Source organism: Phalacrocorax carbo, chromosome 2 (assembly GCF_963921805.1).
Source record: "Phalacrocorax carbo chromosome 2, bPhaCar2.1, whole genome shotgun sequence".
NCBI classification, from domain to species: Eukaryota; Metazoa; Chordata; class Aves; order Suliformes; family Phalacrocoracidae; genus Phalacrocorax; species Phalacrocorax carbo.
Window position 1 is genome coordinate 119617622 of NC_087514.1, and position 12467 is coordinate 119630088.

Here is a 12467-nt window from a genome sequence, read left to right on the forward strand (position 1 = left end):
CGCAGCTCCTGTGCTTTCTCCCTCCTGCTTCTTGCCACTCATCCATATTCAGTGTTACCCAGCTGCTTTCTGGAAAGGAGGAAATCAGAGCATGATGGTGATTTTTTTCTGGAGCAGCCACTCATTGCCATGGAAAAGGGGAAAATGCAGCACTTGCAGTGCAATAAATACATCGGTTCTGTGGAAAGCCTGGTGAATGTCATGGAAAGAAGGCTTTGAGCAGCAAAATCAGCAGGTTTTCTGCTCTCAAAACTTCGCACTCGGCATTGCTGTAGTCAAGAGGGAATTTTGAGAGGTAGCTGTTAGCTCTTGTGTCGGTGTCCCAGGCTGCTGCTGAATGTACGCGTTCCTGGGAGAACACATAAACACATCCATTTGAAAAGCCAAATTTTCTTGTCTTTGTCTTGTCTTCTCCTTTTTTTTTTTGTTCTTTTTTTGTTGTTGTTGTAATGCCTGCATAATTTATCTTTTGCTTTCCTAAAATGTTTATTTCAATAAATAACTGAGATAAATCTGCTTGGTTCAAAAAGAACCAGCAAGTTTTGTTAACTTGGTGCCAGTCTGCGTGCTGGGGTGGGCCTGCAGCCAAGCTAGCATTTCAGTTCGGGTCAGATTTGGACAAAACAGAGTAACTAATTATCCTCTGCAGCCTTCTTTCCAGGTTTGTGTCAGTTTGGACTCCAGCTCTAAGTGCAGTGAGGCTTGGAGCAGCGCTAGGACAGCTTTCAGCGTGCAGTTGAATGCATGCAGGCAGCTGCAGCACAGAGAGCCAGGTCTGTTCTGGGAAAATGAAGTATCTGCTTTTCAGCATCCCTGTGTGTGCTACTGCAAAGGATTCCTGAGCATTTTTAACACTGTAGTGTGAAAACTGATGGCCACAGCTATCAGCTGCAGGACGAAATTATTAACCGTGCTGGGTCTGCTAGTGTGGTGCTTCAGGAGTTGGGAGTTACTTTTCAGTGCTGTTGTAAGTACGTTGGGTTTCTTCCTAACTTTCACCAGACCTTTCCAATTACTTCGAAGCTTGCAGGGCCCCAAAAGAAGTGAAGTTTTGTTAACCACGGCATGACTAAGGTTCTCCAGCAAGATGATGGTGTCCCTCCCTGGGCCAGTAGGAGCAAGATGTGACCAACAGTCCCTCCCCCAGGGAGTTTTAAGAGTCAGAGCAGTGGTGGAAAGCGAGACTTGGAGGCGAAGTCACATCCGCAGGGTTGCTGAGGAGCAGAGACACGTCTTCTGTTTGTCCTTCACGCTGGCCTTTTTGGGTAGATCTGTGTTTATTTGCTTAAGCATGGATTAAAGTTGCTCATTTAGAGGTAGTTAGAGGGTGATGCTGCTTTAAAACCAGTCTGTTGCAATCACAGGGTAATGCCTGAAGTCAGTAAACTGGCTTGATGTGTCATTTTCCTTGGACAAGGACTTTCTCTCCCCAGCCACTAATAGTGGTTTTGGGTGGCCTTGCTGCATTTCTCCCTGCTGAGTGGAGGGGGCAGGTCCTGCTAAGCAGATGCCGTCAAGGGCATGAAACTCAGTTGTCACTTCTTACTCTGTTATCAAAATAGTTTTATGTGGAAAGGAGGTGAGATTTGAGAGGCCTTAGGTGAACGCACCCCCCCCTTTGTGAACCTGCAGTGCTAAAGACTTCTCCCTGCAGTCCCTCCCCAAATCTGCGCCTGGAGGGTCCCAGCAGCTTCCTCATGAGGTGGATATCCTTACCCTTCACTCTCTTCCTGGCTTGGGTTTTGGGTTGGAGCCCCACACTGGGGTGGGTGCAGCTGCAAGTGTGCTTGGCTGTGCTGGTTGTAGCAAGAGATTGGGCTGAATGGCCGAGCGCAGTCGTCTCCTCCCTCCTCTGGAGCTCCAGAGCTGACCCTGGTCTTTAGGGGATGGTGGTGGCAGGAGAGGGTACAAGGTGCAGGTTGGACTTGCACTTGGGACAGCTTATAGCCAGAAGCTGACCATGTGTGCTGGCCTGGGCTCTCCTTCACCCCATGGGCCACCTGAGAGTCAGCCCCCCTCAGCTGGTAGTGCTGCTGCCACCAGGTGTCCTCTCCTGAAAATTGACTTCTTTCTTGCCTTGCCCTACAAGAGGCAAGAAGAACATCTGGGCAGGATACATGGTCTGTACGTAGCGCCTATGTTGGGTCTCTCTGTTCAGATGTGACTGACAGAGGGAAGAGAGGTAGGTGTCAGGTTGTCAGTCCAGCTTTCTGTCAGTGGGAAATCCTTAGGGCCTTCAGCAGATGTGAGCAGGGTCTGAAACTGATGAAGGCTTAAAGGCGCTGAGTGAAGAGGTATGTTTTCCTCACATCAGTTGCAACCAACAAGCTTCTTTTGTGCAGTACGTAGCAGAAACTATTGGTCTGTGAACAGCCCTGACCACCACTTACTACCACCCAGGCTTTTGGGAAGGTCATTAAGTGGTTTTAAATGTATATAAAGTTTTGGGAATGAATGGGTGAAGGAAGGAGATGTCGCTGTAGACAAACAAGGCTGCTGTTGTCCAGTTTACTTTTTTGTAAACAGCTTTTGCCATGGAGGTTTGATGACCATTGTGGCCACTGTTAACAGCAGCTCTCAGGGTGGGTGATGCTGATGTCACCTACATCTTGTGGCTACAGTGAACCGCCTGGTCATAAGCTGCCAAGCCACCATGCCGAATTACAGGTGTGGTCACCCAGCCAGTGACCCCAGCTGCCCGCCGGGTGCCGCTTCTCACTTCTGTCTCCCTCTCTCTCTTCCAGGCACCTGCGTGAAGTGCAGCAAGGGGGTGTATGGAGCAAACCAGGCTTGCCAGGCCATGGGCAATCTCTACCACGACGGCTGCTTCACCTGCGGAGCCTGCAGTGAGTACACCCTGCCCAGCCTGCTGCTGGAGCAGGACCCTGGGGCAAACTGCTTGGGCTTCATGGTTTTCTGGCGCAAAGCGGGGGCAAAAAAGGAGATGGTTATTGAATTATCTGCTAGCTGGAGTCTGCCACAGCTGTATGTCTCGGTGGTGGTGGTTGTTATTTGTTTTTGAACGGGTTCTTGCAAGGCATGTAGAAAAGATTCTTGGGATTGGGCAAGCCTCTGCCTTCTGGTATGGGAGATGGTTGTTTCCATTCCCCTGTCGCTCTGTTACAGCTATGTTTTCTTACTCATAACAGCATAAGAGTATTTTTTCACAGTGGCGGTGAATATGGCTTAGCTGGCATTTAGGGGTTTTTTATTTGTCACATCAGACTTTACAGCCATTCCAGCCTACCCCAGGGAGAGCCGCCAGGTCGGCGGCGGGCTCTGTGAGCACCAGAGGCACCTTTTCGGGTGGAGCTGCTACATGGTCGGTCCGGTCACAGTATTTTCACTGCATGCATGACCTCTACTTGCTGTAATCATTTTGCCCTTCTGAGGGACCTGTGGTCAAAGCATCTAAGTACATGAATGACACAGGTTACGTATCTCGCTTGTTCTTTCTCCAGAGGAATGGAGCGATGCTCCGAGATGAGGGACATGTCTCTGCCGGCTTGCTTTCAGGTTGTTGAAGGGAGGGAGCTGGTTATTGTGCCAGAGGTGTTAGGCTGGGAGCGGTGATGGTGAGCTCTGCAAAATCTGCCCGGGAAACCAGGTAGATAGTTTGGCTGGCCCCAGAGAGCTCCCTGCCATGTGTCAGACCCACACGTGAAGCTTGCTGGAGCATATATCATGCTGCAATGAATGGATCCTCCTTGAACAGCTTTTCAAGGAGGTCTGTGATGGAGCTGGGGTAAGGAACCGGGCCGCTTGGTTTCAAATTGTGGCCATGTTTATAAGACAGTAACTTTTCTATTTTGTCATGTTTAACTCTAGGGCTAGTAGCATATTTTTAGAAATGTAGCTGTATATGTGGTGGCACAAAAAAAAATAATAATCGTTCTGGTGCTTTTGTATATATCAGTTTGGTTTCCCCAGATGAGTCCTAGGGTTTTACTGCTGTGTTGTATTTAGAGTTGCAAGCTCATCGGGATTGCATGTGTTTTATTTAGAGCTGTAAAGTGGGAATAAATATAGAAAGATGTGTGTGCTTTTTAATAATAGCTGAACCTTGAACTGTGCTTGTTTATTTCCCAGCTGTCTGACACCAGCTGCCTTGCTTCACCTATGATTTCAGTAGAGCACTTTGCCGTCATGTGACCAAAGATGGGAAAACTAAAAAGAAAGTGTTTTTTGCGTGTGGTGGCAGTTTCCTAAAGGCTCAGAACTCAGCAGCTCAATCTTTCATCCTTTCTTATTGATTAATTCAATTTTTTTTTTCTGCGGAGAGGATTCCTGGCTGCAGATGGAGCTTTGATTCAGGGACCTCTTGCCCACCATGGATGGGCAGCCTCCAAACAGCCCTTGCACACAAAGCTCCTGTTAAAAGTAATCCAGCAGCAGGTTCAAGCTGTTGAAATTCTGAATTTCTAAATTTGAATTTCTAAATTCAAATTTCTAAAATTACTGCTGCGCAACTGGTGCTTTAGAAGGAAATGCTTTTGATCTTCCTTTTAGAACAGATTTTACCATCTTTATGTGGAGACCCATGCTAGAGAGGTACTTGCAGTTGCAGAGGTGTCAGTGGTTACTTCTCATTATGTTTGTTTGTGTTTGGTTAAAAAATAGCTTAATTCCATTTCTAATGAGGTGGGCTGGTGAGGGCTGAAAGAATAGCTATTTGCTGCTTATTCTAAAAGGAAACCCTTTCCAAAGGTTTCCAATGCAATATGAAAAGGTTTGGGTTGAAAAGGTTTTAGGAGAGGCTTAGAAAGATGGAAAAACCCCTAAGTTTGGCAAAGTGAAGCCCATTTTCTCACTTACTCAGGCTGTAACTGAGGAATCTCTGGGCATGTGCTGGAGCAAAGGGTTTCAAATGGAAAGTAAAAAAAAAACCCCAAACCTAGTAAAAATGCAAGTTAAAAAAAAAAAGGTGGGGAATAATAATATTTCTTTGAGTAAAAAATACTGTATTTCCCTGTGAGATAAAAAAGGGGAATGGAAGCCATGGGATTATAAGAGAGAGCCTGTTTTGGCTTGTTACATGCAGGAGAGTGCTCATGAAAGCTCAAGTCCTTCCCGTTGGGGCAGCGGCTGTGCTAAGGCAGGAGCTGGGCGCAGCGGTGGCCGGCCACGGATGGAGAGGAGGGTGTGTGGTGGCGTGGGACTTCTGATATGTGAAGTAGAATGGTGCTGGAGGGAGGCCTCTGCAGCCGTGGTGTGCCCTCACATGCACGCACCTCTACAAGTGGCAAGGCTCACAAGAAACCGTCCGGTACAGGGGGTGGTTTCCTGCACTGCTGCTGTGGTCTGCAGGGCCCTTCATGCAGAAGTTGTTTGCTCCAGGGGCTTTTGAGGCATGGGGAGGGTGTTTGTATTTCCCCACCCGCCCCGCAGCGTGCTTTGCTGCCTGGCTCGCTGTGCTTGTAAAGGCCTAACTGGGCTGGCTTTCTGATTCACCAAGGCTCTTTGTCTTGCAGCCTTGTCTTGTCTTGGTTAACTGATGCCTGGGGTGGTACATGCTGTCCTGCCCTCCACTCAGGGAGGAAATGTATCTGAGGGGGATCCCCCCTTTCCCAGACCTAGGTCATTTCTCAGTCCCCCGGACCATCAGCCACAAGATGAATGAAGGGCACAGAGCCCTGCTGTTACCCAGAGAGAGCACGTGCCTCTCTGCAAGCTTGCAGTAAATATGATGAAACCAGTTTATCTGCCAGAAAAATAAATATTTGTCTGGATGGTGTTGTCTGTCTAGCTGGAAAGCAGGTCTTGAGCAGTCTATGTGGAAACTCTGGTTTCCAGCTGAAAAGTAAGTAGTGCTTTTAAGGTCAAGTGGCATTCATCTTGGACACCATCCAGTACAACCTTGTCTTTGAGAAGTCAAGGTTGCTCATGATTTCAATCCTAAAATTTCTGCTCTGGTGGAACACTGAGTACCTCCACTCCAATAAATAAAATATAGAAAATTACCTATTAAGGTAAAGCATATTGTCCTCCAGATATTTATATCTGCTGTCCTGCTGTTTTCATTTTAGTGAGGATTTCTAATTCTGCTCGTAGTTGGATTTCTGTCCAAATATGCATTAGTTTCCCAGATACAGAAAACCAAGAGGGTCTAAGGAGGGGGGGGCTTGATACCTCATGGTGCCAAATTTCTTACACCCTCTGTTTCCTGATACACGTGTTCAAGGATGAATGCTAGAGCGGTTTCTTGAGTAGAGCTGTGCATATGTTGTAGGGTTCAGTTGTCAGGAAAAAAAATGTACTGTTTTATCTGAGCCACTGGCATGTAATGCAGAAAATGTGGTTTAGAGGTCAAAACAACAGATTTAGAATGGTTACTTTGGCATAAATTTCTCATTTATCTTCTTGTTTGTAACAGGGCAGAGGCACAAACAAGGCAGCTTTTTGCAGAGATGGAGAGGAAAAAACTTCAGGCCCTTTCTGCAGTATTAGTAATAAATCATATTTGCTTTACAGGAGGGCCATGAAAGTAGGTTAAAAAAAAAAGTCCTCGAAACTCATATGGCTATTTCCTGCAAGCTCAAGGTGTCTGTTCCATCTTGGGTTTTTTTCAGTTTGTTGGACAAACAGTTGTACTTATCAAATGGTTTGTTACACACTAACCATTTAAGTTAAATCACCTCCTCGTAACACAGGTGTTTCCGGATGTTGATAGTCATTATTTAAGTAGTAAGGAGACCTTAAAAATGATACAGATTTAACTAGACAGTATCACTCTACCCTATTGTTGTGTTTTAGTGTTTTTTTCTAGGATTCAGCCAGCCTTATATCTGACTGCTGCAGACTGCCTGGAAAAAAGACCTTTTTAGTCCCGCTGGCAGCATAATTTAGAGCATAAGGGTCTTGTACTTGAGCCGCTTGGTCCTCAGAGGAAATCTGAAAGCTAAAAAAGTGCAAGGGAAGTGTCAGAGATGACTGTGAAGGAAATCGGTAGGCGAGGAAGGAAGTCAGAAAGAAAGAACTGATTGCAAGGTGGTTTGAAGGAGGGTTCGATGTTGAACAGCAGCAGAAGGTCCAAAACGAGGACCAGATTTTGACCCCTTATTACAAAGAGGTGGAAACCTTTCACGTTTGCCAGATTACAGAATTTGACCTTTGACATGTCAACATTACTACATTACTTTCTTTTTCTTTTTTTTTTATTGTAAGCTCAGAGTAATGTTGATGTCTGTGTAAAGGTAACAGGCTGCCATTCCAGTGGCAGGGTTTGAAATAACACGAGCTGGCTGTCTCTTGCTACCCTCTGGGTATATATATGTTTGGGTTTCTTTTTAATATTTCACAATGTAGTTGTGTGTAGAGGTATCAAGAGTCATTTACTAAACAAGGTGGCTAAGATATCAAAGCAGTATATCTGCGAGTGTAGCCCTCTAGTCCTGCTGCAGTGATTATAAAGCATGCCTACTTAGAGGTCTTGGTGTCTTTAGGATAATTGCGTTGAATAAGCGTGCCCCATATTAGTATATAACCCCTGGAACAACAAGGCCATTTTTTAATTGGGATTGCTAAATAACTCTACAAGGAAAAAGTCACCTTTTTCTGTGAGTGCAGCTTAATTCCAGGTTGCAGGACAGATAGCCTCACCAAGTGAATTTCCCTGTGGTATATGTACGTGTATGGTTATCTTCAGATGCAGAAACTACCAGTGCTTTTAGTGGAGGCAGAATTTACTGCTTGTAATTGGATATAAAACCACTATACTGATCAACATGTGTGAGAAATGTGCAGATCTTCAAAGCGGAGAGTGCAAAGTACTGCTGGTAATACTTCCTCAGCATCCCTTTAATAAAATTATCATGCAAGTGTCCATGTAGTAACCATATATTTTTGTCAGCAAAAGTAATCTCGGAAAAGGTTCAGCCGTGCCTAGCTTTGCTGACAGCTGGGTAGACAGGGAAGGCATCAGTGTGTATTTCCGCTCTAGTCTAAAGTGCTGCTTTGTTCTTGCTGACTCTCTCTCTTCAGTCGCTCAGCTCGCTGGTGAGAAACCCCTGCTGTTTGGCACAAGAAGTGCTTGCCATAGATGAGAAATGCCAGGGCAGTTTCACGGTAGGATGATGGTACTTGTTCCTCTCCTGGCCAGATTTCAGGGCGGTAGTGGTTTGGGATCTGAGCTGAATGGGCTTTGGCATCGTCTGGGTGTCCTCAGAAGATGTCCCTGCTGGAAAGATGCAAGTGTTCAGCTCACACAACAGGGGATGCAGTCAGGGCTTTATCAGTATGCTAGTGGTTTGAGTCGATTGCATGTGTTTTAGTGCTGGCTGAAAATCTGAAATCGTTAGGACAATGTGAGAAAAAGGTTTAAACCTTTAATGGAATAAATTTCTAGTCTTCCTGGTCTTTTTATTTTATAATGCCATCTTCAAAGTACTGCTTTTTTTAAGAACAGGCATAAGATTAACTGTGCTGTAAATATTTTAGGGGGTATCTTACAATGTTTTAATGGTACTTATGAATAATTTTCTGAGTAGTGGCTCAGTAAACACTGAGGCCTCTTCATACCTAGAGAAATTAAAAAACTGCTCTCTTGTGTAGTTTCAATGCAGAGATACATTCACTGAGGACACAGATTGCCTCCCCTTCCTTCCTCCTCCCAGCCTCCACACGTTTCAATGACAGTTGGTGGGTGATGGGGTGGAGGCCAGCTCTGACGGCCGCTTGGTTTTGGTGCTTTTTGGGGAACAGGGCAGCTGTCCGTGCAGAGAACGGCTGGGCGCTAGGTTGAAAACTGGTACCTCAGCAAGGACTCCCCAGGTAGCAGTGCTGCTTTGACCCAGGGTGACTTTATCTTACCTCTGAATTTTGAAGCTTCTAGGGGTTTTCTCTAAAAAGAAGATATTAAAATATTTTTCTTGCAACAGTTTGCCATCAGCAAAGAGGTGTTGCTCAGTTGTGTGTCTTACTGTGGTTTCACAATGTTACCCTGAGGAGACATTTCTGCCTTCACCTGTGGTTGCTTTGCCGTTAGAGGTGGCTGATCTTTTCTTACACTTGCCAGAGCATGCTTTTGGTTTAAAAGCATCTGATCATTTTCTCAGAGGTTTTTTATTATTATTATTTTTACTGCCTCAAATGTGTGGTGAGAGCATGAGGGTGTTTTTTGCAATTTTACTATGCAACTGGTATAGCTGAGAGAGAGGCTGAACATCTTAATGGTAATGGAGCTACTGTGTCTTAGTGCAGGTTTTTCTAAGAGTCATCCTGTCTTCCTGCCCACAGTTTCATCAAGGCTTTGATCTCATCTGGGGGGTCTGCTGGTTGATCACAGTCAGAGTTTACTTCGTTTGGAGGATGTGCAGGCATCTAAGTGGCTCTTTCATGCAGCCCCAGTTCAAGAGTGGATTGGAAATATTGACGCTTCTGTGTCAGACTCAGTGCTGCATCCAGCTTTAATGGTGGCCAACAGAAATAGCAGAGATGGCAGAAATTAAGTAGAGCGCTCTGATGCTCAACCTAGTCTACAGGACACAGTAGGACACCATACTGCGTGTCACCAAAGCCAGTATCCATGGAGGGCTCCAAAATTGCATGTGGTGGCTGGGCACCAGTGGGGCATGTGCTGCTGATCTGTGGGCAGCAGGAACTTTTGCATGGTATGAGGGAGCCAAGGTCTGGTATGAGGAAGCCAAGGTCTCTGGGCTCCATCTGGCCTGTTGTGCTGCCCACAGGGTGCGCACAGACCAGAGTAGATTCTTCAATCCAAACCTCCTCGCAGCTTTACCTGGGGGAGATGAAAACTGGGTGAAGGACTGCAGCTTGAGCCAGAGCCACCAAAGGGCTGAGGAGGAGCTTGTTTCAATCCTTAGCAGCTAGACAGATGGTGGTTCCAGCCTGCCGTCCCACTAGTGTGTCAGCAGGCTACATCCACTGAATCTGGAAACTGAAATTCTTTTGTATTTAATGTTCCATTGGTAACCACATGTCCAAATTTATCTTAGAGCTGTGGTGCTCTAAGGACTGACTTTTGTGATGACAGAAGCCCAGGGCTGTCAGCATGGAAAGGACCTGGAAGCAACTGCCAGTCTGCAGTGATTCTCGCCCATCTGCTGTGCAGATAGCTCAGGGAGCTCCAGAGTGCTTAGATAAGTGATAAGTGGGGCCCATGCTGCTTCCCCAGCAATGTGGGGTCCTGGTCATGCATCCCCATAGACCCCTGGGATCTGGATGTGGCCCTGTACCATTACATGCATAGAGAGCAACCTCTTGTCTTTGAACAGGCGTTTGTGATCCCATTGTCCTTTTAATAAATAATGGAAAAGCAACTTCAAAACAGAAAGTTGGGTCCAGCTCCACAATAAGCAAATGATGCATCTCCCAGCATCCTTCTTGGGCTGTTGCAAGTCCCTGGTAAATCCCTCTCTATATGAACTTCAAAAGGAGAGAGCTGTCATTTAAGAAAATGATGAACAAAAGCACCAGCGTCCTGGGAGTGCAGCCTCGTGGTATGCTATTATCAGCTGCTAAGCAAAGTCTGTTTGTTTTAGCACAAATGCACTAGTGACTAATCTTGAAATATTCTGAAATTGATGCTGAAATGACCTCGAGGTCATCCTGAAGGTCCCAAAGGTAAACAGATTAGACAGACATGGTAGGGATGAGAAGTACATAAAAGCATGAGGCCCAAACCTCCTGTCAGGAAGAGGATCAAGAAATCTTGTAACAACAGGTGAAGATGGTAGGGTTGACATGCTGAAGAATTTTAACCGTCTGAATTTTTGCAGGTGAGAGATCAACTAAATTCAGGGTGAAGTAAAAGTGAAATACAGTCAGGAGCCAGCAGCTTCAGACATGTAGTAGAGCAATTGATCCTGAAAGCAGCAAGCCACGCATTAATATTACCCTTTGATAAACCCAGGATTGTCTCTGTAGTCATCATGATGCATATTTAAAGTGATGCATATTTAAAGTAGGCAGTGATCAATATCAGTTGATCAATTCCTTAGATGCCATTTAATTTCTCAGTTGTTCATTTTGGTGAAATTATGACAGCATCTCTGTGCTCAAGCGAAACCTGTGCCAGCCTTTTCAGGCACACAGTCAGAAGTATCGCTTTTGAGAGGGATTTGTTTAATTTAAGGCGCCTGTCCCATGACGGGGAGCTCAGCGCAGGGGCAGAAGCCACTGCCACCCTGCTCTGCTTTGTGGGGCAGGCCCAGCACAGTTTGTTTTACTGGTGTGGCCACAGCCACGGTGTGCATTTCCCAGCTCCACCGGGACGGTCCCCAGCGCAGCCTGGGGAAGTGAGCTTTTCCTGCACCTTGCTTTCTCATCTGTATGATGAGGAGATGCTTCCTCACCTCAAAGGGGTGGTAGGAGGAGAACTCCCTCCAAGTGTAGGTAGGGAAGGCTGACTGAGAGCAGTAGAGGGAGAAATTGGCTCCGTTTGCTTGCACTGCTCCCACGGCGGCTGCAGGGGTACGTAGTTACTCGCTCTTCTGGCAAATTTCCATTTACGCTTCTGCCAGGAGCTTAGAGAGAGTTGTGGAGAGGAGCTAAAAATAGTCAAAATGACTACTTATTCCCTAAAGAAAGTAATTAAACCATACCCTCTTTCCCCCAAAGCGCTCTTGGTGACAGCACCTCTTCTACCTGGGCCCATGTAACACCAACAGCCAAATTATAAATCCTTCATAAAAAGGGGTTTATCCCTCTGCTGAATGAGCTTGCAGTAGAAGCCCAGAAGCAGCACACCAGCTGTGGCACCTTCTCTGAAGGTCTGTTGCCATCAATCTTGACCTGCTAATGTCACAGGGTTAAAAATATACTGGGTGCAGAATGGGCGGTAAATCCTGGTTTTGTCACCATGGAAGAATGACGTGGTGGCAGCGATCCAAACCTCATCCCCTCTGCTGTGATAGCTGCTGCTCACGCACCGGCCATCGTCCAAAGGAGAGTTTCCTCATTGCATGGTTCCACCCATGTTTTTCCTCACTACTGCCAGTTTGTCTTTAAGGAGAGACATTGCATACAGGTGGAAAGTTGCTTGGGCACCTGCCCATTGCTCTAAACTGGAGCCGCCACCACCACCACATAAATTAAAATCAAAGTTAAATGTTTTTTGTTTGTTTTTCGTTTTTAGGAGTGCCAAATCCCTGTGCTGTGTTTAAATCAGCAGGAGATTTTTGGGGGTACTTCTTGCTGCGTTAGGCTTGTTGTTAACTCATTTAGGACTACCGTTGATAAGGGCACTGCAAATCCCAGGTATCCCCATGCCTCTCCTTCCCCGCCTCAGAAACTGTGACTGCCGGTGAGTGTGCTGGGCTTACTTATGGATGAGCAGGCACACAGGAGGGGTTATCATACAAATATACACCCTGGATTACGAGCCACAAAGCTAATGAGTTCAAGATTAAACACTTTTTATTTTGGGCTCTGGGTCCTGTTTTGGTGTCAGCAACCTTGGCAAAGCATCAGGGTGGGTGAGAGAAAACCCAAAAGCATCCTGCTCAGAT

The 12467-nt window shown here is 46.1% G+C and overlaps 1 protein-coding gene across 1 annotated transcript in view; it reads left to right on the plus strand.

Annotated features, from left to right (window-relative positions):
• The window catches only part of LIMD1 (LIM domain containing 1), a 35253-nt gene that overhangs the window by 9096 nt on the left and 13690 nt on the right, over positions 1 to 12467 (plus strand). The window contains exon 2 of the mRNA XM_009505741.2: positions 2745 to 2846. Coding sequence (XP_009504036.2) covers positions 2745 to 2846 — 102 coding nt within the window. The remainder of the gene's footprint in view (positions 1 to 2744; positions 2847 to 12467) is intronic.